We start from the raw sequence: 27746 nt of genomic DNA on the forward strand, positions 1-27746 counted from the left end.
CCCGGTTACAGATCTGTCTTTATCAGCAGCATGAAAATGTACTAATACAGCTGGATAGTATTCATTGCAGAACCATGAGCCAATTAAACCTGTTTTCTTTGCAAATTACCCAGTTTCAGGTATTTTTTTAATTAGCAATGTGGAAGCAGACTAATACAAATCTGATTTTTAAAATGGGCTAAAGATGTGAATAGATATTTCTCAAAAGAAGACATACAAATGGCCAACAAATATATGAAAAAATGTTCAACGTCACTAATCATCAGAGAAATTCAAATCAAAACCACAATGAGATATCACTTAATCCATGTCAGAATGGCTATTATAAAAATGACAAAAATAACAAAATCTTTCAAGGATATGGAGAAAAGGGAACTCATACACTGTTTGTGGGTATATAAATTAGTGTAAACACTATGGAAATCAGTATGTTTTTTGTCCTTTGTTCTGTTGATGTGATGTGTCACATTTATTTGTTTGTGGATGTTGAACCATCTTTAATTCCCTGATATGAATCCCACTCGATCATGGTAAATGATCTTTTTAATATGTTGCTAAATTTGGTGTGTTAGTCTTTTGTTGAAAAATTCTGCATAAATTTTCATCAGTGATACTGACCTGTAGTTTTATTTTCTTTGAGTCCATGTCTTTTTTTTTTTTAAATCAGAGTAATGCTGGCCTTGTAGAATGTGCTTGGAAGTATTCGTTCCTCTTCAAGTTTTTGGGATAGTTTCAATAGAACTGGCATTAGTTCTTTAAATTTTGGTAGCAGTCAGCAGTGAACCCATCGGGGTTCTTGGACTTTTCTTTGATGGAAAGCTTTTAATTATTGCCTTTGATTTTGTTTCTCATTATTGTGTGTTGAAATTTTCTATTTCTTCACGATTCAATCTTGGTAACTTGTGTGTGTCCAAGAATTTATCCATTTCCTCTAGGTTTTCCAATTTGTTGGCATATAGTTGTTTGTAGTAGCCTCTTATGATCCTTTGTATTTCTGTGACATCAGCTATAATGTTACCCTTTTCTTCTTTAGTTTTAGTTATTTGAATTTCCTCACTTTTATTTTTAATCTAAAAGTTTGTCAATTTTGTTTATCTTTTCAAAGTACAGCTCTTTGTTTTGTTCATCTTTTATATTTTTTAAATCTCTTTTTTGTTTATTTCTGCTCTGATTTTATTAGTTTGTTCCTTCTATTTATTTTGGGATTGTTCTTTATTTTGGTTCTTTGAGGAGTAATTTTAGGTTGTTTATTTGAGTTCTTTCTACTGTTTTTCATGTAGGTGTTTATTGCTATTAACTTTATTTTAGGGCTTTTTTTCCTATATTACATAGGTTTTGGTATGTTGTATTTTCATTTTTCATTTGTCTCAAGGAATTTTTAAATTAAAAACTTTCTTTCCTTTGATGCGTTGTTTTTTTTCATGAACATGTTGTTTAGTTTTCATGTATTTGAACAGTTTCCAAAGTTCCTTCTGTTATTGATTCATAGTTTTATTCCATTGTAATCATAAAAGATACTTCATTTGATTTCAATTAAAACATTTTTAAAAGTGGTTTTGTTGCCTAACATATGGTCTATCCTGGAGAATCTTCCATGTGCTATGGTGAAGAATGTGTATTCTCTAGCTGTTGGGTGACATGTACTATAAATGTCTATTAGGTTCATTTTGTCTAGAATGCAGTTTAAATTAAGTGTTTATTTTCATTTTTTATTTCAACTTTTCTTTCAGATACAGGTGTGGACGGGTACATGTGCAGAATTGTTACATGGGAATATTACACAATACTCAGGTTTGGAGTATTGATCCCATCACTTTGGTAATAAGCATAGTACTACATAGGTAGTTTTTCAACCCATCACCACCTTCCACCCTCTAGTAGTCCACAGTGCCTATTGTTCTCATATTTATATCCACATGTGCTCAGTACTTAGCTCCCACTTATAAATGAGAACATGCAGTATTCAGTTTTCTGTTCCTGTATTAATTTGTTTAGGATTATGCCCTCCACCTCCATCCATGTTGCTACAAAGGACACGATCTTATTCTTTCTAATGGGTGCATAGTATCGCATGGTATATATGTCCCATATTTCCTTTCTCCAATCTACCATAGCTGGGCAACTAGATTGATTCTATGTCTTTGCTATTGTGAATAGTATAGTAATGAACATATGAGTGCATGTGTTTTTTTGGTAGAATGATTTATATTCTTTTCAGTATATACCCAGTAATGGGACTGCTGGGCTGAATGGTAGTTCTGTTTTAATTTCTTTGAGAAATCTCCAAACTGCTATCTATAGTGGCTGAGCTAATTTACATTCCTACCAACAGTGTTTCAATGTTCCCTTTTATAGGCTGGGAACAGTGGCACATGCCAGTAATCCCAACACTTTGGGAGGCTGAGGTGGGCAGATCACTTGAGGTTAGGAGTTTGAGACCAGCCTGGCCAACATGGTGAAGCCCTATCTCTACTGAAAATACAAAAAAATTAGCCAGGTGTAGTAGCACATACCTGCAATCCCAGCTAACTGGGAGGCTGAGGCAGGAAAATCGCTTGAGCCCTGGGAGGTGGAGGTTGCAGTGACCTGAGATCATGCCACTGCACTCCAGCTTGGGTGACAGAGTGAGACCCTGTCTCAAAAACAAAAAGTTCTCTTTTCTCCACCACCTTACCAGCATCTGTAGTTTTCTGACTTTTTAATAATAACCATTCTGACTGGTGTGAGATGGTATCTCATTGTGCTTTTGACTTGCATTACTCTAATGATTAGTGATGCTGATCATTTTTTCATATACTTGTTGGCAGCATATATGTCTTTTTTTGGTAAGTGTCTGTTCATGTCTGTTGCCCATTTTTAATGGAGTTTTTTTCTTGTTGATTTGTTTAATTTCCCTATAGGTTCTGGATATTAGGCCTTTGTTGGATACATAGTTCGTGAATACCTTCTCTGATTCTATAGATTTTCTGTTTGCTCTGTTGGCCGTTTCTTTTACTGTGCAGAAGCTCTTTAGTTTAATTAAATCCTACTTGTCTATTTTTGTTTTTGTTGCATTTGCTTTTGGGGACTTAGCCAAAAATTATTTGCCAAGGCCTATGTCAAGAAAAATATTTCCTAGGTTGTCTTCTAGGATTTTTATAGTTTGAGGTCTTACATTTAAATCTTTAATCCATTTTGAGTTAATACTCATATAAGGTGATAGATTTGAGTTAATACTCATATAAGGTGACAGATATTCTGCATAAGGTTAGGGAGTTATTCTAGCATCATTTATTGAATTGGGAGCCCTTTCCCCATTGCTTGGTCTTGTCAAATATCAGATGGCTGTAGGTATGGGGCTTTATTTCTGAGTTTTCCATTCTATTTTATTGGATTATATGTCTGTTTTTGTACCAGTACGAAATTGTTTTGGTTATTGTGGCTTTATAGTTAGTTTGAAGTTGGCTACTGTTTTGTTCTTTTTGCTTAGTATTGCTTTGGTTATTTGGGCTCTTTTTTGCTCCATATAAATTTTAGAATAGTTTTTCCTAATTCTAGGAAGAATGGTGTTGTTAGTTTGATAGATATAGCATTGAATCTGTAAATTATTTTGAGCAGTATGGCCTTTTTTACTATATTGATAGTAAATAGTGCTGCAACAAACATATGCATGCAAGTATCTTTATAATAGAATGATTTAAGAAAAATGAACAAAACATCCCAGAAATATGAGATTATATAAGGAGGCAAAATTAACAATTCATTGGCATTCCTGAGAAGTGTCTGTTAATGTCCTTTGCCCACATTTTATGGTGTTTTATGTCATTGCAGCGCTATTTATGATAGGAAAGTCATAGAATTAACCTAAATACCCATCAATGTCAAATTGGATAAAGAAAATGTGGTATATATATACCCTGGAATACTATGCAGTCATAAAAAGGAACCAGATCATGTCCTTTTATAAGGATATGGATGGAGTTGGAAACTATTATTCTCAGAAAACTAATGCAGGAACAGAAAACTAAATACCACATGTTCTTACTTATAAGTGAGAGCTGATGGATGAGAATACATGGATACATGGAGGCGGGGGTGGTCAACACACACTGGGCACCTGTGGAAGGTGTGGTGGGAGGGAGAGTATCAGGAAGAATAGCCAATGGATTCTGGGCTTAATACCTGGGTGATGGGATGATCTGTGCAGTAAACCACCACGGCACACATTTACCTATGAAACAAACCTGTACATCCTGCACATGTACCCCTGAACTTAAAATAAAAGATGAAGAAAAATAAAGAAAATTGGCCCCCAATCTTTTCTGTCTTGTAAAGTTTCTGCTGAGAGTCTGTTGCTAGGCTGATGGAATTCCTTCTCTAGGTGACTGGCACCTTCTCTCTAGCTGCCTCTAAGGATTTTTCTTTGGCAATCACTTTGATGAATCTGATGATTAATTGCCATGGGAATGGTTATCTTATATAGTATCTGGCTAAAGTTCTCTGTATTTCTTGGATTTGCATGTTGACCTCTCTAGCGAGATTAGGAAAATATTTGTGGACTATATCCTCAAATATATTTTACAAGTTGCTTATTCTCCTCTCTCAGGAATGCCAATGAATTGTTAATTTTGCCTCCTTACATAATCCCATATTTCTGGGATGTTTTGTTCATTTTTCTTAATTATTTTCTTTATTTTTTGTCTGACTCAGTTGATCCATAGAACCAGTCTTCAGACTCTGAGATTCTTTCCTCAACTTGGTCTATTCTGCTGTTAATACTTCTGATTGTATTACAAAATTCTTGTAGTGAGCTTTTCAGCTCAGGAAGTTCTGTTAATACTTCTAATTGTATTATGAAATTCTTGTAGTGAGCTTTTCAGCTCAGGAAGTTCAGTTTGGTTCTTCTTAAAAAGGGAATTTTGTCATTCAGCTCTTTGTTTTAGTGGATTGTTTGGCTTTCTTGGATTGATTTTCAACTTTCTCCTTGATCTCAATGAGCTTCTTTGCCATCAAGATTCTGAATTCCATGTCTGTCATTTCAGACAATCTAGACTGGTTATGAACCATTACTAGGGAAGTAGTGGGCTCATTTGGAGGCAAGGCAACATTCTGGCTTTTTGAATTGCCAGGGTCCTTGTCCTGGTTTGTTCTCATCTGGGAGGACTAGTATTCTTTTCATTGTGTTGTAAATTGAGCATAGTCCATTGGCTTTGCTTCTGGAAGTTTCAGAGGACTAAGGCTCTGTATAGGGTCTTTGCTGTAAAATTCTCGCTCTTGGTTTCACAGTGGGGAAAATTAGTAGTGATTTTTGGTGTTTTAGTTTGGGTTGCCATACAGCAGATGGTGCTTGAGAGCAATGAGCAGTAGATCGGCTCTTACCCACACATTTCCTTTGTGCATCTTCACATTTGCAACTGTGTTCTGCCATGTGAAGAGGACAGATGTAGCTCTCTCACCAGGCTTGCCCATGAGCCTTGGGAGAACCACTGCCAACCACTGGCACTGTGCCCACAGTTTTGTTGTTGTGGTGCATGTTAGATCTTCTGGGCCACAGGGCTCCCTTGGGGAGAGGTCTGGTGGGGAAACAGGCAACACGCTTTCTGGATCAACCTTGTGCGGGGAGGCATGGTTAGGTCTCACAACAGCTTGTGAGCCTGTACCAGTCAGATCTCTCGAGAGTGTGGGCTCCTGTCCTGTTCAAGTACCAAGTTCAAATCTCAGCTCAACCCTCCTGAGCCACAGGCTACAGACTGAGGGCTCTAAGGCCTGCTTGCAGCTCCCTCCTCCAGGCACTCAGGGATGGGTTCTGGGTGCAGTGTGGGATCCGAAGGGCTCCCAGGATGCCAGAATGCACTCAGGTGGAGCAAAACACCCAGGCTGGGCAGTGGAGGCTGCATTATGTACATTCTCTTAGGGGACAGTCAGGGAAGGTTCCTGGGAGGGCCTGGCAGGCAGGTGGGCCTGCAGGTCAGATGTGCCCCAGTCCCACAGGGAAGCATGACCTGTTTTCTCCTTGGTGGGTTCACAGCCTCTCAGAGAGAGACAGGCAGCCTTGGGGATGGATGCTTATGGCTGAGCTCTGCTGGGACTGGCCTGCACTCAAGGGTCCACAGCTTTGCACCTGCTGCAGCTCTGTCTCCATCTAATCTTCGGGGAGATCTCCCCTGCCAGCTGACAGTTCCATGTGGGAGTGAGATCCCCAGCAACTAGGATCTCAGAGAGTTGCAGTAAGATTGAGCGATCTCCCAGTCTCTTAACTCACCTCTTCTTCAGGCACCATTTTGTGCTGGGAAACAGCTGGACTGCTCAGGTGCTCCTAGTTGGGTTCCCAGCTTCCTACCTATTCAGCCTCAGCATGTGATCTTTTCTCCATTCACATTTGGTGTTTTCTGTCCAGAGATTGTTCAAATTATGTTGGTATAGTCGAAATTGTGAGCTCTATCTATGGGATCAGCAGTTCCTGGTTGCATCTAGTCAGTTGTCTTGGAAAATGTAAGAGTTAAAGAAAAAGGAAAGAAACACGAAAAATGGCTCAACAGTCAAAGACAGGTTTATTTTGGAGAATAAACTGGAGAGCAATTTCTGGACGATTTCGGACAGGAGCACTCTCTCTTACAGACTAAGAGTATTTAAGGGTTCAGGGAGAGAGAGCTTATCACAGGGTAAGAATATTTCTGTGTGGAGAAGTTTATTGCAGGGTTGGAATGTCTCTGGTCGGAGGGGAGGTTATCTTGGGGCTGGCATGTCTCTGGCTGGGGAGGGTTTTATCTTAGGGTTAGAATGTTTCTGGTTGGAGATGTCATTTGTGGCTTATGGTCATGCTGACATTAGCCTTTAGACTGATGCCCTTTGGGGGGATTTAGACAGTTTTTTAAAGGGGAACTTTAAAGTGGCGGTGCTTGTCCAAGATGGCAATGCTCCTGCTCTGTCAGAAAAATTTCCAGTGTTTCTTTGTTGAATTTTTGTCTGGATGATCTGAAAGTGCAGTGTTGAATTCCCCTCCTATTATTGTATTGCACTCAGTCTCTTTTAGTCTGTTAATATTTGCTTTATATATTTAGGTGCTGCAGTGTTTGTACATATATTTATAATTGTTACATCCTCCTGTTGTATTGAGCCCTTTATCATAATATAATGGCTTGATTTATATTTTTAAAATAATTTTTAACTCAAAGTGTATTTTATCTGATATAAATATAGCTACTCCTGCTCTTTTTTGGTTTCCCTTTGGTTGGAAGATCTTTTTCCAACCCTTTGTTTCAGCTTATGAATGTCTTCATAGGTGAAGTAGATTTTCTATAGGCCACATATAGTTGGATCTTATTTTTTTTCATTCAGCCACTCTATGTTTTTAAATTGGAGAATTTTGTCCTTTAACATTCACAGTTATTATGCATAATTAAGGTCTTACTATTGATATCTTGTTGCTAATTTTAGTGTTGCTTTGTAAATTTCTCTTTCCTACTTTCTTTCTGTCTTCCTTTGTGGTTGTTTTTCTCTGATGGTATGTTTTAATTCATTGCCTTTTGTTTTTAGTGTATCTATTATAGGCTTTCACTTTGTGGTTACCATGAGGCTTACAGAAAATAGCTTATGTAACTAATTATTTTAACCTGATGACAAGTTAACATTGGTCACAAAGAAAAGAGAAACAAACCAAAAAAAACACTTTATACTTTACTCCTCACATTTTGACTTTTAGATATCTCAATTTCTATATTTTTATATTGCCTAATGCATAATACATTTTTCTAGTTATTATTTTTAATAGTTTTGTCTGTCTTCAAACTAAACCTATGAGTCCTTTATATACCACAGTTACAGTATTAGAGTATTCTGAATTTGTATGGTTTCTATTAGCAGAGATTTTTTTATAATTTCTGATGTTTCATTGTTACACATTAGCATCCTTTGCCATCAGATTGAGTAACTTCCTTTAGTATTTCTTATAAAACAGGTTTGGGCGTGGTAAGTTTTCTCACCTTTTATTTGTCTAGGAAAATCTTTATCATTCCTTCATGTTAGAAGAATAGCTTTGTTGAATATACTATTTTAGGTTGTCAATTCTTTTTCTTCAGCATTTTGAATATGTCATCTCACTTCCCCCTAACCTGTAAAATTATTAATATTTTTTTATTCTGGGACCTGAAGTCACTTTAGTCAGCTGGTGGTGAAGAGGTATAGGACTCAGGTTCCTCTTGCTGGGGCAGCTGATTCCCTTGGTGCTGGGGTGAGTCTCAGTGCTCCCTCTGTGAGCACTGGCCTAGAATCAAGGACCACATAGTTCTAACCTGCTGTGTTTTACTTTAACAAAGCTGATACTAAGTTCCAATACAGTCCCCACCTCCTGACACTTTCCTCTCCTTCAGGAAGAAAGATTTTGCTGCACACTGTGCCACTTGGGTTTGGGGGAGGGGTGTGAGACTGTACTTTCTGCTCTCTTCAATGAATATTTTCTTGTTATTATGCTAAAACCAGGTGCTGTGACTTCTCACATGATTCCTTTAGTTCTTGTGAAGGTGTTTTCTTGCATGGATAGTCATTCAGTTTGATGTTCCTGTGGATGGATAGGGTTCTTCCTCCATCTTGCTCTGGTGATTCTATCTCAAAGCCTTTCTTCTTATAGCTGAGAAAATGGGTGAGATTTTTTTAACCAAAGGAAAAATCTTACACCTGAATATAAATTTTAAACTCAAAAAGCCCATCTCAAATTACAAATGTTGCAATTTCTGGAAAACGGTATATGACAATTTGACTATAATACACGTATGTGTGGATTTCTATGAGTTTATTTTTGAATTTATTGAACTTCTTGATGTGAAGATTAATGCTTTGACAAAATTTGGGAACTTTTCATTCATTGTTTATTAAAAATTTTTTTTCTTCTCTTCCTCTCTTCTCCTTTTGGAATGACCATAATGTATATGTTGGTACACTTGGATGGTGGTCCACCAGTTTCTGAGGCTCTCTTAATTTTTTCATTCCTTTTTCTTTATGTTTCTCTCACTAGGTAATTTCAACTTATTTGTCTTTAATTTCACTGCCTTTTAAAATATTCCTTTGATTCCATCTTTCCATTTCAGTTATTGCGGTTTTCAACTCCAGAATTTCTATTTGGTTACTTTGGGAAATTTATATTATGCTATTGATATTCTTTCACAGTGATGTATTATTACGCTTTTCTTTAATTCTTTAGATATGATTCCCTTTAGTTATTTGAATGTTTTTATAATAGCCAATTTAGAATATTTGTCTAGTAAGTCCAACATCTTGGCTTCTTCAGGGAGAGTTTTTTTAACTGATCTATTTTTCTTTTGTGTATTGGCTAATTTCTTGTTTCTGTGCATGTCTGATAATTTTTTGTTTAAATTTTAAATAATATAATGTGAAATTCTGAATATTGGATTACTCTTCTTCCCCAGGGTTTGTTATTTTGCTGTTTTTGTTATTTGCTTGATTTGTGCATTTCTTGGACTAGTTTTGTAAAGTTTATATATTTTCTTGTTTGTAACTACTGAAGTCTGCTTAGTTAGCTTAGTGATCAGCTAATGACTAGACAGAGATTTCCTTAAATGTATTAAATTGATGTCTCCCACCCTTGTAGAGGGGCTCCCTGTGTGTCCCTGTGTGTCTTGAGGCATGCTTTCAATGCTGAGGTAAGAAGTTTGTAACGCTGCCTTAGCATTCATTTCCTGCTTGCTCAGAACCTGGGGGTCAGTTAGAGGTGAGAGATCTAGGAATATTCACATCTGTACCTGTACACATCAAACCTGTACACAGCTCTACATATGTGTTTTGTCTATTAGATTCCCTGAGACATGTTAGAGCTTTATAGAGCCACCCCTTATGGACATCTAATTTCCCAATTTTTCTTTTTGAGATTTTGATGGTCAGCCCCAACCTGGTAATGCTCATCACACACCTACTATGTTAAGCAGTTACCACTGATCATTTTTTGACAAATGCCCTAGCGTGAGGGATATTCTGCACAAAGAAAGCTCTAAGTCAGGTCAAATAGATATATATCTTGACAGTGCATCTTTTCAGGAAGCTGTCAGATACATCATCAAATAGTGGTTATTCTTTAGGAATGGTGCTTTTGGGGATCCTCAAACTTATTTTGCCCTCTCTAGGGGTTGTTAGGCAGCTAGATTTCACAGCTATTATAGTTGTGAGGCTGTTGGTTGACTGGGCTACCAAGGACCTAGAGTGAGGGGAATGGACTTAGGGCATATTAACATGCTGTTACCAAGATCAGCCATTAGAAAATGTATTTGTTCTATGATGACTGTACACATATTTTCAATTGCACCAACATTATACAAGGTTTTTCTTTTTCCAGATTCTCACCAACATTTGTTATCTTTTGTGTTTTTCGTAATAGTTGTTGTAATAGGTGTGAGGTACTATCTAATTGTGGCTTTAATTTGCGTTTCCCTGATGATTAAAAATGTTGACCATTTTTTCATATACTTGTTGACTATTTATGTGTCTTCTTTTTTTTTGTTTGTTTTTGAGAGACAGAGTCTTGCTCTGTTGCCTGGGCTGGAGTACAGTGGTGCGATCTTGGCCCTTTGCAACCTCCACATCCTGGGTTCAAGTGATTCTCCTGCCTTAACTTCCCAAGTAGCTGGAACTACAGGTGCATGCCACAATGTCTAGCTAATTTTTATATTTTTTAGTAGAGATGGAGTTTCACTATATGTTGACCAGGCTGGTCTCAAACTCCTGATTTCAAGTGATCTGCCTGCCTTGGCCTCCCAAAGTGCTGGGATTACAGGCATGAGCCACAGCATCTGGCCTACGTGTCTTCTTTTGAGAAATATGTATTAGTCTTTTTGTATACCTTTAAATTGGGTTGTTTCTTAATATTCAATTGATTGCATTCCCTACATATTTTGACTATTAACTCCTTATCAGATCTATAGTTGTAAACATCTTCTCCCATTCTGTAGGTTGTCTCTTCATTCTGTTGACTGTTTTGTTTTCTGTGGAGGAACTTTTTAGTTTGATACAATTTTCTTATTCTATTTTTGCTTTTGGGGTTGTATAAAAAAGTCATTGCTAAGACCAATGTCAGGGAGCTTTTTCCCTATGTTTTCTTCTAGTAGTTTTATTGTTTTATATTTATTATGGCAGTTCCTCAAAAAATTAAAAATAGAATTACCATCAGATTCAGCAGTTCCATTTCTGGGCATACAGTCAAAAGAAATTAAATTTGTATGTCAAAGAGATATCTGTAATCCTATGTTTATTGCAGCATTATTCACAGTAGACAAGATGTGGAATCGACTTAAGTGTCTGTGTTAGTCCATTATCATGCTGCTATGAAGAAATACCTGAGACTGGGTAATTTATAAAGAAAAGAGATTTAATTGACTCACAGTTCTGCGTGGCAAGGGAGGCCTCAGGAAACTTACAATCATGGCAGAAGGGGAAGCAAACATATCCTTCTTTACAAGGCAGCAGGAGAGAGAAGTGCCTATCAAAGGGGGAAAGCCACTCATAAAACCATCAGATCTCATGAGAACTCATAATCATAAGAATAGCATGGGGGTAACTGCTCCCATGACTCAATCACCTCCCACTGGGTCCCTCCCATGACATATAGGGATTATGGGAACTACGATTCAAGATGAGATTTCGGCGGGGGCACACACAAAGCATATCAGTGTTCTTTGAAAAATCAATAGATAAAAATGTGCCATATATATACTCAATGAAATATTATGTGGCCTTAAATAAAGAAATGCTGTCAGTTGCAACAGCACTGAAGAACCTGGAGGATATTATGCTAAGTGAAATAATCCAGTCCCATAAAGACATATATTGCAGTCTTGGTAGGTTACATATTTCTATGAATTTATCCATTTATTCTGGATTATTCAATTTTTTGGTGTATAATTGTTCATAGTAGTCTTAAAATTTTTTTGTATTTCTGTGGTCAGTTGTAATGTCTCTTCTCTCATTTATAATTGTATTTGTTTGAATTTTCTTTTTTGTATAGCTAAAATTTTGCCAATTTTGATTATCCTTTCAAAGAATAAGCTCTTAGTTTTGTTGAAGATTTCTAGAGTTTTTCTAGTCTCTATTGCATTTAGTTCTGCTCTGATCTTCATTATTTTCTTCCTCCTATTAATTGTGGACTTAGTTTGCTCTTTGTTTTCTAGTGTTCCATGACATGTACTGCTAGATTTTTAGATTTGAGGTCTTTCTTTTTTTCTTAATGTATACATTCATTGCTATAAACCTCCCTGTTGGGACTGCTGTTACATAATTTCCTTTTTTTCATCTTTTTTTTGAGTTAATATTAGTTTTATTCTTTATGAGTTCTCAAAATCTCACTTATAAGACTTGCCCTTGAATAATGAATTATGTGCTTATTGCATACACCTGTCTACTATTTTATATCATGTTGTGTATGTGTGCAATATACGCATGATCTAAATGAAGGTGTAAGATGAATTAAATACTCCCTAGTGCCGAAAAAAAGAACTGATATTGATTAAAATTTGTTTCTATAGCAAAAGAGAAATTTCACACAAGTCAAATTGTTCAGTATTCAATATACTTAAATAGTTAAACACAAAAATAATGACTTATATACCTTGCAGGGAAATGGGTAGTTTGTATTTAATTTTCGGAAGCAATTATTTCATTAAAAAGAACTGTCTTCATCAGAGTATTAGCATCTGAAGACCTTTCAGATGCTAACACCTCAAGCGTGTTCAGAACTAGGCAAAAATGTAACACACGTGAGTAAAGCCTTATAATTCAACACAAAGTATGAGTCAATAAGGAGTATTATTTAGTTGGAATCTGGAAGAGCGTGCCTCTCTCAAGACCTTCAAATTCATTTTTATTATTATTTTTATTTATTTTATTTATTTATTTATTTTTTTTTTTTTGAGGCGGAGTCTCGTTCTGTCACCCAGGCTGGAGTGCAATGGCCGGATCTCAGCTCACTGCAAGCTCTGCCTGCTGGGTTTACGCCATTCTCCTGCCTCAGCCTCCCAAGTAGCTGGGACTACAGGCGCCTGCCACCTCGCCCGGCTAGGTTTTTTTTTGTATTTTTTAGTAGAGACGGGGTTTCACCGTGTTAACCAGGATGGTCTCGATCTCCTGACCTCGTGATCCGCCCGTCTCGGCCTCCCAAAGTGCTGGGATTACAGGCTTGAGCCACCGCGCCCGGCCTCAAATTCATTTTTAAAACCCTCTAGTGGCCTTCAAAACAAGTCTGCTGCCTAGATATGAGTATCTGTCTCTTTTTTCTTTATTATTATACTTTAAGTTCTAGGGTACATGTGCACAATGTGCAGATTTGTTACATATGTATACATGTGTCATGTTGGTGTGCTGCACCCATTAACTCGTCAATTACATTAGGTATATCTCCTAATGCTATCCCTTCCCCTCCCACCTCCCCACAATAGGCCCTGATGTGTGATGTTCCCCTTCCTGTGTCCAAGTGATCTCGTTGTTTAATTCCTACCAATGAGTGAGAACATGCGGTGTTTGGTTTTCTGTTCTTGCGACAGTTTGCTGAGAATGATGGTTTCCAGCTGCAGCCATGTCCCTACAAAGGACACAAACTCATCCTTTTTCATGGCTGCATAGTATTCCATGGTGTATATGTGTCACATTTTCTTGATCCAGTCTATCACTGATGGACATTTGGGTTGGTTCCCAGTCGTTGCTATTGTGAATAGTGCCGCAGTAAACATACGTGTGCATGTGTCTTTATAGCAGCATGATTTATAATCCTTTGGATATATACCCAGTAATGGAACGGCTGGGTCAAATGGTATTTCTAGTTCTAGATCCTTGAGGAATCACCACACTGTCTTCCACAATGGTTGAACTAGTTTTCAGTCCAACCAACAGTGTAAAAGTGTTCCTATTTCTCCACATCCTCTCCAGCACCTGTTGTTTCCTGATTTTTTAATGATTGCCGTCTGAGTGATGTGAGATGGTATCTCATTGTGGTTTTGATTTGCATTTCTCTGATGGCGAGTGATGATGAGCATTTTTTTATGTGTCTGTTGGCTGTATAAATGTCTTCTTTTGAGAAGTGTCTGTTCATATCCTTTGCCCACTTTTTGATGGGGTTGTTTGTTTTCTTCATGTATATTTGTTTGAGTTCTTTGTAGGTTTGGATATTAGCCCTTTGTCAGATGACTAGATTGCAAAAATTATCTCCCATTCTGGTTGCCTGTTCGCTCTGATGGTAGTTTCTTTTGCTGTGCAGAAGCTCTTTAGTTTAATTAGATCCCATTTGTTAATTTTGGCTTTTGTTGCCATTGCTTTTGGTGTTTTAGGCATGAAGTCCTTGCCCATGCCTATGTCCTGAATGGTATTGCCTAGGTTTTCTTCTAGGGTTTTTATGGTTTTAGGTCTAACATTTAAGTCTCTAATCCATCTTGAATTAATTTTTGTATAAAGTGTAAGAAAGGGATCCAGTTTCAGCTTTCTACTTATGGCTAGCCAATGTTCCCAGCAACATTTATTAAATAGGGAATCCTTTCCCCATTTCTTGTTTTTGTCAGGTTTGTCAAAGATCAGATGGCTGAAGATGTGTGGTATTATTTCTGAGGGCTCTGTTTTGTTCCATTGGTCTATATCTCTGTTTTGGTATCAGTACCATGCTCTTTTGGTTACTGTAGCCTTCTAGTATAGTTTGAAGTCAGGTAGCGTGATGCCTCCAGCTTTGTTGTTTAGGCTTAGAATTGTCATGGCAATGCATGCCCTTTTTTGGTTCCATATGAACTTTAAAGCAGTTTTTTCCAATTCTGTGAAGAAAGTCATTGGTAGCATAATGGGGATGGCATTGAATCTATAAATTCCCTTGGGAAGTATGGCCATTTTCACGATATTGATTCTTCCTATCCATGAGCATGGTATGTTCTTCCATTTGTTTGTGTCCTCTTTTATTTCAATGAGCAGTGGTTTGTAGTTCTCCTTGAAGAGGTCCTTCACATCCCTTATAAGTTCAATTCCTAGGTATTTTATTCTCTTTGTAGCTATTGTGAATGGGAGTTCACTCATGATTTGGCTCTCTGTTTGTCTGATTTTGATGTATAGGAATGCTTGTGATTTTTGCACATTGATTTTGTATCCTGAGACTTTGCTGAAGTTGCTTATCAGCTTAAGGAGATTTTGTGCTGAGACGATGGGGTTTTCTAAATATACAATCATGTCATCTGCAAACAGGGACAATTTGACTTCTTCTTTTCCTAACTGAATACCATTTATTTCTTTCTCTTGCCTGATTGCCCTAGCCAGAACTTCCAACACTATGTTGAACAGGAGTGGTGAGAGAGGGCATCCCTGTCTTGTGCCAGTTTTCAAAGGGAATGCTTCCAGTTTTTGCCCATTCAGTATGATATTGGCTGTGGGTTTGTCATAAATAGCTCTTATTATTTTGAGATATGTTCCATCAATACCGAATTTATTGAGAATTTTTAGCCTGAAGGGCTGTTGAATTTTGTCAAAGACCTTTTCTGCATCTATTGAGATAATCATGTGCTGAGACGATGGGGTTTTCTAAATATACAATCATGTCATCTGCAAACAGGGACAATTTGACTTCTTCTTTTCCTAACTGAATACCATTTATTTCTTTCTCTTGCCTGATTGCCCTAGCCAGAACTTCCAACACTATGTTGAACAGGAGTGGTGAGAGAGGGCATCCCTGTCTTGTGCCAGTTTTCAAAGGGAATGCTTCCAGTTTTTGCCCATTCAGTATGATATTGGCTGTGGGTTTGTCATAAATAGCTCTTATTATTTTGAGATATGTTCCATCAATACCGAATTTATTGAGAATTTTTAGCCTGAAGGGCTGTTGAATTTTGTCAAAGACCTTTTCTGCATCTATTGAGATAATCATGTGGTTTTTGTCTTTGGTTCTGTTTATATGATGGATTACATTTATTGATTTGCATATGTTGAACCAGCCTTGCATCCCAGGGATGAAGCCAACTTGATCATGGTGGATAAGCTTTTTGATGTGCTGCTTTGTTCTGTTTGCCAGTGTTTTATTGAGGATTTTCGCATCGATGTTCGTCAGGGATCTTGGTCTAAAGTTCTCTTTTTCTGTTGTGTCTCTGCCAGGCTTTGGTATCAGGATGATGTTGGCCTCGTAAAATGAGTTAGGGAGGATTCCCTCTTTTTCTATTGAATTGAATATTTTCAGAAGGAATGGTACCAGCTCCTCCTTGTACCTCTGGTAGAATTCGGCTGTGAATCCGTCTGGTCCTGGACTTTTTTTGGTTGGTAGACTATTAATTATTGCCTCAATTTCAGAGCCTATTGTTTGTCTCTTCAGGGATTCAACTTCTTCCTGGTTTAGTCTTGGGAGAGTGTATGTGTTCAGGAATGTATCCATTTCTTCTAGGTTTTCTAGTTTATTTGCGTAGAGGTGTTTATAGTATTCTCTGATGGTAGTTTGTATTTCTGTGGTGTCGGTGGTGATATCCCCTTTATCATTTTTTATTGCATCTATTTGATTCTTCTCTCTTTTCTTCTTTATTAGTCTTGCTAGCAGTCTATCAATTTTGTTGATCTTTTGAAAAAACCAGCTCCTGGATTCATTGATTTTTCTAAGGGTTTTTTGTATCTCTATCTCCTTTAGTTCTGCTCTGATCTTAGTTATTTCTTGCCTTTTGCTAGCTTTTGTATGTGTTTGCTCTTGCTTCTCTAGTTCTTTTAATTGTGATGTTAGGGTGTCGATTTTAGATCTTTCCTGCTTTCTCTTGTGGGCATTTAGTGCTATAAATTTCCCTCTACACACTGCTTTAAATGTGTCCCAGAGATTCTGGTATGTTGTATCTTTGTTCTCATTTGTTTCAAAGAACATCTTTATTTCTGCCTTCATTTCGTCATGTACCCAGTAGTCATTCAGGAGCAGGTTGTTCAGTTTCCATGTAGTTGAGCGGTTTTGATTGAGTTTCTTAGTCCTGAGGTCTAGTTTGATTGCACTGTGGTCTGAGAGACAGATTGTTATAATTTCTATTCTTTTACATTTGCTGAGGAGTGCTTTACTTCCAACTATGTGGTCAATTTTGGAATAAGTGCAATGTGGTGCTGAGAAGAATGTATATTCTGTTGATTTGGGGTGGAGAGTTCTGTAGATGTCTGTTAGATATGCTTGGTGCAGAGTTGAGTTCAGTTCCTGGATATGTTTGTTAACTTTCTATCTCGTTGATCTGTCTAATGTTGACAGTGGGGTGTTAAAGTCTCCCATTGTTATTGTATGGTAGTCTAAGTCTCTTTGTAAGTCTCTGAGGACTTGCTTTATGTATCTGGGTGCTACTGTATTGGGTGCATATATATTTAGGATAATTAGCTCTTCATGTTGAATTGATCCCTTTACCATTATGTAATGGCCTTCTTTGTCTCTTTTGATCTTTGTTTGTTTAAAGTCTGTTTTATCAGAGACTATGATTGCAATCCCTGCCTTTTTTTGTTTTCCATTTGCTTGGTAGATCTTCCTCCATCCCTTTATTTTGAGCCTATGTGTGTCTCTGCATGTGAGATGGGTCTCCTGAATACAGCAGGCTGATGGTTCTTGACTCTTTATCCAATTTGCCAGTCTGTGTCTTTTAATTGGACCATTTAGTCCATTTGCCTTTACGGTTAATATTGTTATGTGTGAACTTGATCCTGTCATTATGATATCAGCTGGTTATTTTGCTCATTAGTTGATGCAGATTCTTCCTAGCATTGATAGTCTTTACATTTTGGCATGTTTTTGCAATGGCTGGTACCTGTTTTTCCTTTCCATGTTTAGTGCTTCCTTCAGGATCTCTTGTAGGGCAGGCCTGGGGGTGACAAAATCTCTAAGCATTTGCTTGTCTGTAAAGGATTTTATTTCTCCTTCACTTATGAAACTTAGTTTGGCTGGATATGAAATTCTGGGTTTAATATTCTTTTCTTTAAGAATGTTGAATATTGGCCCGCACTCTCTTCTGGCTTGTAGAGTTTCTGCCGAGAGATCTGCTGTTAGTCTGATGGGCTTCCCTTTGTGGGCAACCCGACTTTTCTCTCTGGCTGCCCTTAACATTTTTTCCTTTATTTCAACTTTGGTGAATGTGAAAATTATGTGTCTTGCAGTTGATCTTCTCAAGGAGTATCTTTGTGGCGTTCTTTATATTTCCTGAATTTGAATGTTGGCCTGCCTTGCTAGGTTGGGGAAGTTCTCCTGGATAATATCCTGCAGAGTGTTTTCCAACTTCATTCCATTCTCCCCATCACTTTCAGGCACACCAATCAGACGTAGATTTGGTCTTTTCACGTAGTTCCATATTTCTTGGAGGCTTTGTTCATTTCTTTTTACTCTTTTTTCTCTAAACTTCTCTTCTCACTTCATTTCATTCATTGGATCTTCAATCACTGATATTCTTTCTTCCAGTTGATCGAGTCAGTTACTGAAGCTTGTGCATTTGTCACGTAGTTCTCGTGTCATGGTTTTCATCTCTATCAGTTCTTTTTAGGTCTTCTCTGCATTGGTTATTCTAGTTATTCATTCTTCCATTCTTTTTTCAAGGTTTTTAGTTTCTTTGCACTGGATACGTATTTCCTCCTTTAGCTCTGAGAAGTTTGCTCGACTGTAGCCTTCTTCTCTCAAATCGTCAAAGTCATTCTCCATCCAGTTTTGTTCCATTGCTGGCGATGAGCTGCATTCCTTTGGAGGGGGAGATGCACTCTGAGTTTTTGAATTTCCAGCTTTTCTGCACTGCTTTTCCCACTTTTTGTAGTTTTATGTGCTTTTGGTCTTTTATGATGGTGACGTACTGATGGGGTTTTGGTGTGGGTGTCCTTTCTGTTTGTTAGTTTCCCTCTAACAATCAGGACCCTTAGCTGCAGGTCTGTTGGAGTTTGCTTGATATCCACTCCAGACCCTGTTTGTCTGGGTATCAGCAGTGGAGGCTGCAGAACATAGAATATTGCTGAACAGCAAGTGTTGCTGTCTGATTCTTGCTCTGGAAGCTTTGTCTCAGAGGTGTACCTGGCCATGGGAGGTTTTTGGTGTCAGTCTGCCCCTAGTGGGGGATGTCTCCCAGTTAGGCTACTCAGGGGTCAGGGACCCACTTGAGCAGGCAGTCTGTCTGTTCTCAGATCTCAACCTCTGTGCTGGGAGAACCACTGCTCTCTTCAAAGCTGTTAGACAGGGACATTTACATCTGCAGAGGTTTCTGCTGTTTTTTGTTTAGCTATGCCGTGTTCCCAGAGGTGGAGTCTACAGAGGCAGGCAGGCCTCCTTGAGCTGCGGTGGTCTCCACCCAGCTCAAGCTTCCTGGCAGCTTTGTTTACCTACTTAAGCCTCAGCAATGGCAGGCCCCTCTCCCCCAGCCTTGCTGCTGCCTTGTAGTTAGATCTCAGACTGCTGTGCTAGCAATGAGGGAGCCTCCATGGGCGTGGGACCCTCTGGGCCAGGCATAGGACATAATCTCCTGGTGTGCAGTTTGCTAAGACCCTTGGTAAAGTGCAGTATTAGGGTGGTAGTTACCTGATTTTCCAGGTGTTTTGTGTCTGAGTTTCCCTTGGCTAGGAAAAGGAATTCCCTTCCTCCTTGCGCTTTCCAGGTGAGGTGGTGCCTCACCCTGCTTCAGCCCTCACTGGTTGGGCTATGCCCACTGACCAGCACCAACTGTCTGACATGCCCCAGTAAGATGAAACCAGTACCTCAGTTGAAAATGCAGAAATCACCAGCCTTCTGTTTCACTCACACTGGGAGTTGGAGGCTGGAGCTGTTCCTCTTCAGCCATCTTGGGCGCCCCCTCTGCATCATTTCATGTTTCTTATATTGTGTTTCCATTTTAGTTTATCTTGAGATATTTTTGATTTTCCTTTTCATTTTCTCATTGACTCATTGGTTATCCAGGACTGTTCCACTCAATTTTTCCACATTTTCAGTTTTCTGAAAAATTTCCTGTGATTGATTTCTAGTTTTATATCATTGTGGTAAGAAAAGATAATTGATATGATTTCAGTCTTCTAAAATTTGTTAAAACTTATTTTGTGGCCTAAAATATGACCTGCAGTCATACCTTGGAGATAACTGCAGGTTCACTTCTAGACCACCACAATAACGCAAATATCACAATAAAGCAAGTTACACATTTTTTGTTTCATGGTACATATGAAAGTTATGTTTCAGGTCTAATATCCAGTGTCTATAAGAAACTTAAACACATTTACAAAAAAATAAACAACAACAACAACAACAAACAACCCCATTAAAAAGTGGGAAAAAGACATGAATGGACGCTTTTCCAAAGAAGACATACATGTGGCCAACAATCATATTAAAAAACTTAACATCACTGATCATTAGAGAGATGCAAAGCGAAACCATGGGATGCCATCTCACACCAGTCAGAATGGCTATTACTAAAAAGCCCCAAAATAACTGATGCTGGCAAAGTTGCAGAGGAAAAGGAACACTTATACACAATTGGTGGTTGTGTAATTTAGTTCAACCATTGTGGAAGACAGTATGATGATTCATCAGAGACCTAAAAACAGAAATAGCATTCAGCGCAGCAATCCCGTTACTGGGTATATACCCAAAGGAATAGATACCATTCTCCTATGAAGACATGTGCACATGTATGTGCCTGTTTGTTGCTTACTACTCTGTGCCTGAGTGGGTACCTAAGGTGTAAGACAAAGTTCCCTTTACTTTTTCCTCTGTTTTTCTCAAGCAGAGGGAGTTTCTTACCATAGCCACCACAGTTGGAAATGTGCTGGGTCTCACCTGAAGCCAGCATATCTCAGAGTCTCACCCGATGCCCATAGCATACCACCTAGATCTTGCTGCTGATTATTCAAGGCCGAAGGGCTCTTTAGTCAACAGGTGATAGATCTTGCCAGGACTGGATTCTTCCCTTGAAGGTGGCAAGTTCCCTTTTGGCCCAGGATGTGTCTAGAAATGTCTTCCAGGAGCTAGGGCCTGGAACGGAGGCCTCAAAATTCTCCCCAGTGCCCTATCCTACTGTGGCTGAGCTGGTATCCAAGATACAAGATGAAATCCTCTTTATTCATCTCTCTCTTCTCCTCAAGAAGAAGGAAGGGGACTTTTTTGGAGCTGTGAGTTGCACTACCTGGGGTTGGAGGAGGGTTGGCACAGCACTCCTTTAGCTGTCCTGGCTTGTATCTCAGTAGATGCCCCCTAAGTCCACTGGCTCTGAATCCAGCTCAGCAGTAGGACTTACCCAGGAGTTGCAGTCCTTGTGGCCTATATTGCCTTTCAAGTTAAGTTTCAGGGAACTTTAGCCCATGGTGGTGAGGCTTACCAGAACTCAAGTTCTAACAGCAGAAATATGCAGTTCCCTTTTGGCCTCTCTCCATAGGTGGGCATCAGCTGAGTTTAGCTTGATTTTTCTTTCTGCCATGACAGGGTAGCACTGAGTTCAATGCAAAGTCTCACAATCACTGCACTATTTCTCTCAAAAAGCACAAATAATTTCTCTCTGCTCCAAGCGGACACTGCTGATCAATGAGGGAGGCAGGGCATTAGCAATTCAAGACTGTCTTTTCTACCCTGTTCAGTGCCTCTTTCAACAATATGAAGTTAAAACCAGATACTGTGAGTGTTCAGCAGATTTTTGGTTCCTATTAAGGTGCTTTTCATGTACAGATAGTTTTAAATTTGTTGTTTCTGCAAGGCGGATAATTGGTGTAACCTTCTATTTGACCATCTTGCTCCACCACTGTGGGTATCCAGGATAGCACTTTTATTAGCTACAGGAATCCTCACTACGTGGACTGTAGTGGGGCTCTGTGTCATGACCCCGTGACTATTAAATGATCATAAACATCTAATGGAGAGCCCCTCAATCTCTTCCTTGAGACCTTATTGTTGAGCAACTAGAGCCATAGATGTATTTGAGAAGGGACTTAAAAAGATGGTCCAGGAGTGAGTGCCCAGTTACATTTTTACATCATTCTAACTGCTAATGAAATATTGGTATCTTGGCAGTAGGTTCTTTTGTCTTGCATGGAAATTTTTCAGTTAAGATCTGGATTGTGCTGCTAACTATTTCACATCATCGTGTTCAATTGAGCTAGATAACCAATGAGAGTAGCACAAATGAACCTAGGTCTGAGTTTGGTAAATGATGTTATTTGTCATCTGCTGTTCTTACTTCTTATTGCTGAAGTAAGAGACTATCAGGTAGCTTTCAGGGCACTTTGCAGGTGACTGGAAGAGTGGTCAAAAAAAGTTTTTCAGTGGCAGGGAACTCACCACAATTGGACAAAATTAGTCAGAGGCCAAATAGCAGCCAGCTAAGAAAGGAGAGGGTCTCATATGTATATAATACTTTCCCCCTACCTACTTCTTTATCCTTCTTGGACAAAGTGGCCATGGAAGGACATTCTGAATGAGGAGGTCTGCAGTGACATACCTCGTAAGTGCCACTGTCCCTAATTAAATGTAATAGGAGTAACTCATTTAAGGTAAAGGTGAACTATTCACATCTCTTCTATGGTCTCTTTTGATTGGTGTGCAATATGATCCTGAGGACTCTACATAATTTTTCATCACACATGGAAAAATCAAGAAAACATGAAAACATGCATTGTAGACATTTAGTGCTAGGAACATGCTTAAATTTAACAATCGTCATTGGATACAATTTTGCATGTAGCATCTATGCAAATTTTGGTCACCAACTAATTTGTTTTCTGGTTTATCTTTCCTGTATTTCCATTTCTAAAAGTAAGTATCTCTTTACATTTATTTCCTAATGGATAGCATACTTGATATCTTTCTTCTATTTCAATTTTTTTCTCACTTAAACATTACTTTCTATAAATCCCTCTAAATCAGGTTATAACAATCTTTTCATTACTTTTAGAGCTGCCTGTACAACTCTTTGTATCACATTAGATATTGTAGTTGATAATACCATAAATTATAATATATACCTTTTTATTAACCAATCTCATATGCTTGTACATTTAAGTGCTTTTGAGTATTTTGAAATTAAAAGTATGCTGTAATGAATAAACTATGTATGAATTTTCATTGCTTTGCCTATGAATATATATTAATCTAAATTATAAATAATCAAGAACAAGTAGAGGCTAATATAAATATTTGATGCCAAGAAATATCAAAATAATGAGACTACTTCACCTCAGATCCTCTAAAGTTATTGTCACTATTTTCATGTAACATCTAGAATTATAGTAATTTACTTATATTTTACATGTATAAAAATGAGACAGAATATGACTATACTTGTTATAAATCTGAAATCTAAAAGTTTCACTATAGTTTTTTTATGTTTAGTGCACTAAATTTATTAATTTGTGTAGCTCATAATGAAGTACCAGAAGAAAATCTTATGCTTGAACAAGACACAAAGTCAAAAACGGAAGTGGAAGTAAAGAAACAAAAATCTTTCCAAGATAATCAACTCAATAGTAAGTATAATAATTGTAGATAACCTTAAAATAATTTAAGATTAATTTTTAATTGCCAAGAAAAATTATATACATTCATCGTGTACCACATGGTGTTTTAATATATATACACATTGTGGAATAACAAAATCAAGCTATTTAACATGTACATTACCTTGTTTTTTTGTGTGTTGAGAAGACTTAAAATATCTCTTAACAATTTTCAATTATGTAATATGTTATTATTAACAGTACTCATGATGTACAGTAGATCTCTTAAACATTTCTCATTTCCAGCTGAACTTTGTGTCCTTTGACCAACATTGCTTCAGTCCTCCCACCATCGGCCTCTTGTAACCAACATTTTACTCTCTGTTCCTATGAGCTTGACTTTTTAAAACTCCACATATAGATAAGATGATACAGTATTTGTTTTAAGTGACTGGCTTACTTTATTTAACATTATGTTCTCCACGTTCATCCATATTATCACAAATGACAGAATTTACTTCCTTTTTTAAGGCTCATTTTCCTTTTCTATTGGTCTGTGGCTGGACACTAAGTTTGATTCCGTGTCTTGGCTATTGTGAGTAATGTTACTGTGAACATGGGAGTACAAATATCTCTTTTATATACTGATTTCATATCCTTTGGAGGTATATCCAGAAGTGAAATTGTGGATAATATTGTAGTTCTATTTTAAATTATTTGAGGAATCCCTGTAGTGTTTTCCATTATGGCTTTACTAATTTACATTCCTACCAACAGCATACAAGGGTTCCCTTCTCTTCACATCTTTACGAGCACTTATCTTCCATCTTTTTGATAATAGTTACTTTAATGTGTGGGAAGTGGTATCTCATTGTGGTTTTAATTTGCATGTCTCTGATGATTAGTGATGTTGAACAGTTGTTCATATACCTGTTGGCTATTTGCATGTCTTCATTAGAGAAATGTCTATTCAGATCCCATGCTCATCTTTTATTTGGTTGTTTTCTAACTATTGAGTTGTTTGAGCTGCTTCTGTAAATTGGATCTTAACTGCTTATCAGATTTATGATTTGCAAATGCTTTCTCTCATGCAGTAAGCTATTTCTTCATACTGTTAATTGTTTGCTTTGCTGTGCAGAACTTTTTAGTTTGGTTTAATACCATTTACTTATTTTTGCTATTATTATCTTTTTCATTACCTTGCTTTTGGGGGCATATCCAAAAAATCTTTGCCCAGATCAACATAATCGAGTGTTTCTCATGTTTTCTTCTAGCAATCCTAGTTTCAGATCCTAAATGTATGTCATTAATCCAGTTTGAGTTGATTTTTGTATATAGTGTGAGATGAAGGTATAATTTTATTCTTCTGCATGTGGATATCTAGTTTTTCAACACCATTGTGTATTTTATTCCATTGATCTACGTGTCTGTTTTTATACCAGTACTATGCTGTCTTGTTTGCTGTAGCTAAATAATATGTTTTAAAATTAGGATGTACAGTGCCTCCTCCAGCTTTGTTTTTCTTGCTCAAGATTGCTTCGGCTATTCAGGGTCTTTTATGGTTACATATGAATTTTTGGATTTTTTCTATTTATGTCAAAAAATGTTATTGGGATTTTGATAGGGATTAAATTCATAACTGATGGGTATTATAACAATATTAATTCTTCCAATCCAGGAACATGGGATATCTTTTTATTTATTTGTGCTTTCTTAAACTTCTTTTACTAATATTTTATAATTTTCGTTGTAGAACTTTTTTTCCTCCTTGTTTAAGTTTATTCCTAGGAATTTTTTTTTGTAGATATTGTAAATGAGATGTTTTTGATTTCTTTTTCAGACAGTTCATTGTTAGAGTATAGGAACACTACTAATGTTTGTGTGTTGACTTTCTGCCCTGAGAATTTTTTAAATTTAATCGTTTGTTCTAATAGATTCTATTAGTGGAGTCTTTAGAGTTTTCTATATATTAGTTTATGTTATCTGACCAAGATAACTTTACTTCCCCCATCCAATCTGAATGCCTTCTGTTTCTTTTTTTTCCCGTAATTTATTTGCCTGGGGCTGCCAGTGCTCTGTAGAACAGAAGTGGTGAGAATAAGCATCCTTGTCTTGTTTCTTATCTTAGAAGAAAGGCTCTCAACTTACTACCATTAAGTATAATGTTAGCTGTGGCTTGTTTGTTGTATATGGCTTTTATTGTGGTGAGGTACAATCCTCCTATACCTAACTGGTTGAAAGTTTGTTTTTGAAATGTTTTTGAATTTTAATGGATGTTTTTTCTGCATCTATTTAGATTATCATGTGGTTTTTGTCCCCCATTCTGTTAATGTGATGCATCACATTTATTGCTTTATGTTGAACCATCCTTGCACCCAAGAGATAAATCACACTTGATCATGGTGAATTATTCTTTAAATGTGCTATTGAATTTAGTTTGTTAGTATTTTGTTGAGGTTTTCCATGATCATCAGAGATATTGACCTTTAATTGTCTTTTCTTGTAGTGTCCTTGTCTGACTTTGGTATTAGTAATGCTGGCCTCCTAAAATGAGTTTGGAAGTTATCTCTCTTCTATTTTTTTGAAAAATTTGAGGGGCATTAGCATTAATTCTTCTTAAAACATTGGGTAGAATTTAGCAGTGTATCCATGAGGCCTTAGCTTTTCTTTAATACAATACTTTATATTAGTGATTTAATCTCCTTACTCATTATTGGTTTATTCATATTTCTCTTCTTCATGATTTAGTCATGATAGGTTGCATGTATCTAGGAATTATTCATTTCTTCTTGGTTATTGAAATTGGTGGCATATAGTTATTCATAGTAGCCTCTCGTGATCTTTTGTATCTCTAGATACAAAAGTATCTAAAAGATAGTTCTTCTATTCCTGATTTTGAGTCTTTTCTCTTTGTTAGTTTCATTAAAGGTTTGTTGATTTTGTTTGTCTTTTCAAAATACCAGCTGTTAGCTTTGTTGATCTATTCTATTTTTTAATCCCTTCTATTGTTTTTGTAGTATCTATTTTGTTTATTTCTTCCATGATCTTTATTATTTTCTTCCTTCTATAAACTTTGGATTTAGTTTGTTCAATTTTCCTTAGTTCCCTGTGGTGTAACATTGGGATCTTTTATTTAATGTGGGCTTTTAGTTCTATAAATGGTACAATTGTACAGTGTGTTTGTGTTTTAAGCTGTGTTATTACAAAAGAGTAAAAAAGGAAAAAAATTAAAAAGTTTATTAAATAAAAAAGTTACAGTAAACTCAGGTTAATTTATTATTGAATAAAGAAAATTTATTCAAAATTTAGTGTAACCCAAGTATGCAGTGTTTATTAAGTCTACAGTAGTGCACAGTAATGTCCTAGGCCTTCACATTCACTTAGCACTCACTCACTGACTCACTCAGAGTAACTCTTAGTTCTGCAAGCTACCTTGATGGTAAGTACTCTATACAGACATATCAGTTTTAAAACCTTTTATACCATATTCGTGCTATGTTTTTCTAATTTTTCTGTTTAGAGACACACATATTTACCATTGTATTCAAATTGAATACAGTATTTAGTGTAGTAACATACTGTACAGCTTTATAGCATAGGAGCAGTAGACTATATCATATGACTTAGGTATGTAGTAGGCTAAACTATGTAGGTTTATGTAAGTAACTCTGTGATGTTTATGCAGTGATAAAATTGCCTAAGGACACTTGTCTGATCCTTCTAAAAAATGTTTTGAATTTTTTATGAGGCAGTTCTTACATCTGCATTTCTTTGGGATCAGCTTCAGGAGATTATTGTGGTGTTTTGGTCATGTTGTATCTTTGGTTTTTCATATTTCTTGTTGCTTTACATTGATGTCTGCAAATCTGGTGCAGCAGTCACCTCTTATAGCCTCTTCTGACTAGTTTAGCTGTTGAAAGACCTTCTCCTACAGGGGTTTGAGGGCACTTGCTGGGTGGGTTGCTGCAGTTCTGGCACTCATGAGATTGAGAGTTGTGTCACCTTTGTGTAGCTCTGGGAGCTGAGGTTGGTGGTGACAGAGATTTCGAGGATCCTCAGCAGCCAATGCTGTGAATGTTTGCAATTGTGGCAAAAGTTATTGGTGTCTTCAGTGGCAATGACTATTAAAGTTCTTCTGATTTATTTTTCTCTCAGTGGGAAGGGTTTGCTGATAAAATCCCTCTTGGTACTGGGTCTGACTTATCAGCTTGCTTGCATTGGTAGTGGCATGAGTATTTGATGAGTGGTGGCAATGGAGTGGCTACAGAACTGAGATGTGAAACACAGGAATGTGTGGAGGGATCATGGATCTGGGATCCAGGGCAGTAACAACACTGGTGCCCAGGGCACATGCACCTCTGCTG

At 37.3% G+C, this 27746-nt stretch overlaps 1 protein-coding gene across 1 annotated transcript in view; it reads left to right on the plus strand.

Annotated features, from left to right (window-relative positions):
• The window catches only part of CCDC7 (coiled-coil domain containing 7), a 442752-nt gene that overhangs the window by 206264 nt on the left and 208742 nt on the right, over positions 1–27746 (plus strand). The window contains exon 23 of the mRNA XM_028826154.2: positions 23305–23412. Within this exon, the coding sequence (XP_028681987.2) occupies positions 23305–23412 (108 nt within the window). The remainder of the gene's footprint in view (positions 1–23304; positions 23413–27746) is intronic.

This window comes from Macaca mulatta, chromosome 9 (assembly GCF_049350105.2).
Source record: "Macaca mulatta isolate MMU2019108-1 chromosome 9, T2T-MMU8v2.0, whole genome shotgun sequence".
NCBI classification, from domain to species: domain Eukaryota; kingdom Metazoa; phylum Chordata; class Mammalia; order Primates; family Cercopithecidae; genus Macaca; species Macaca mulatta.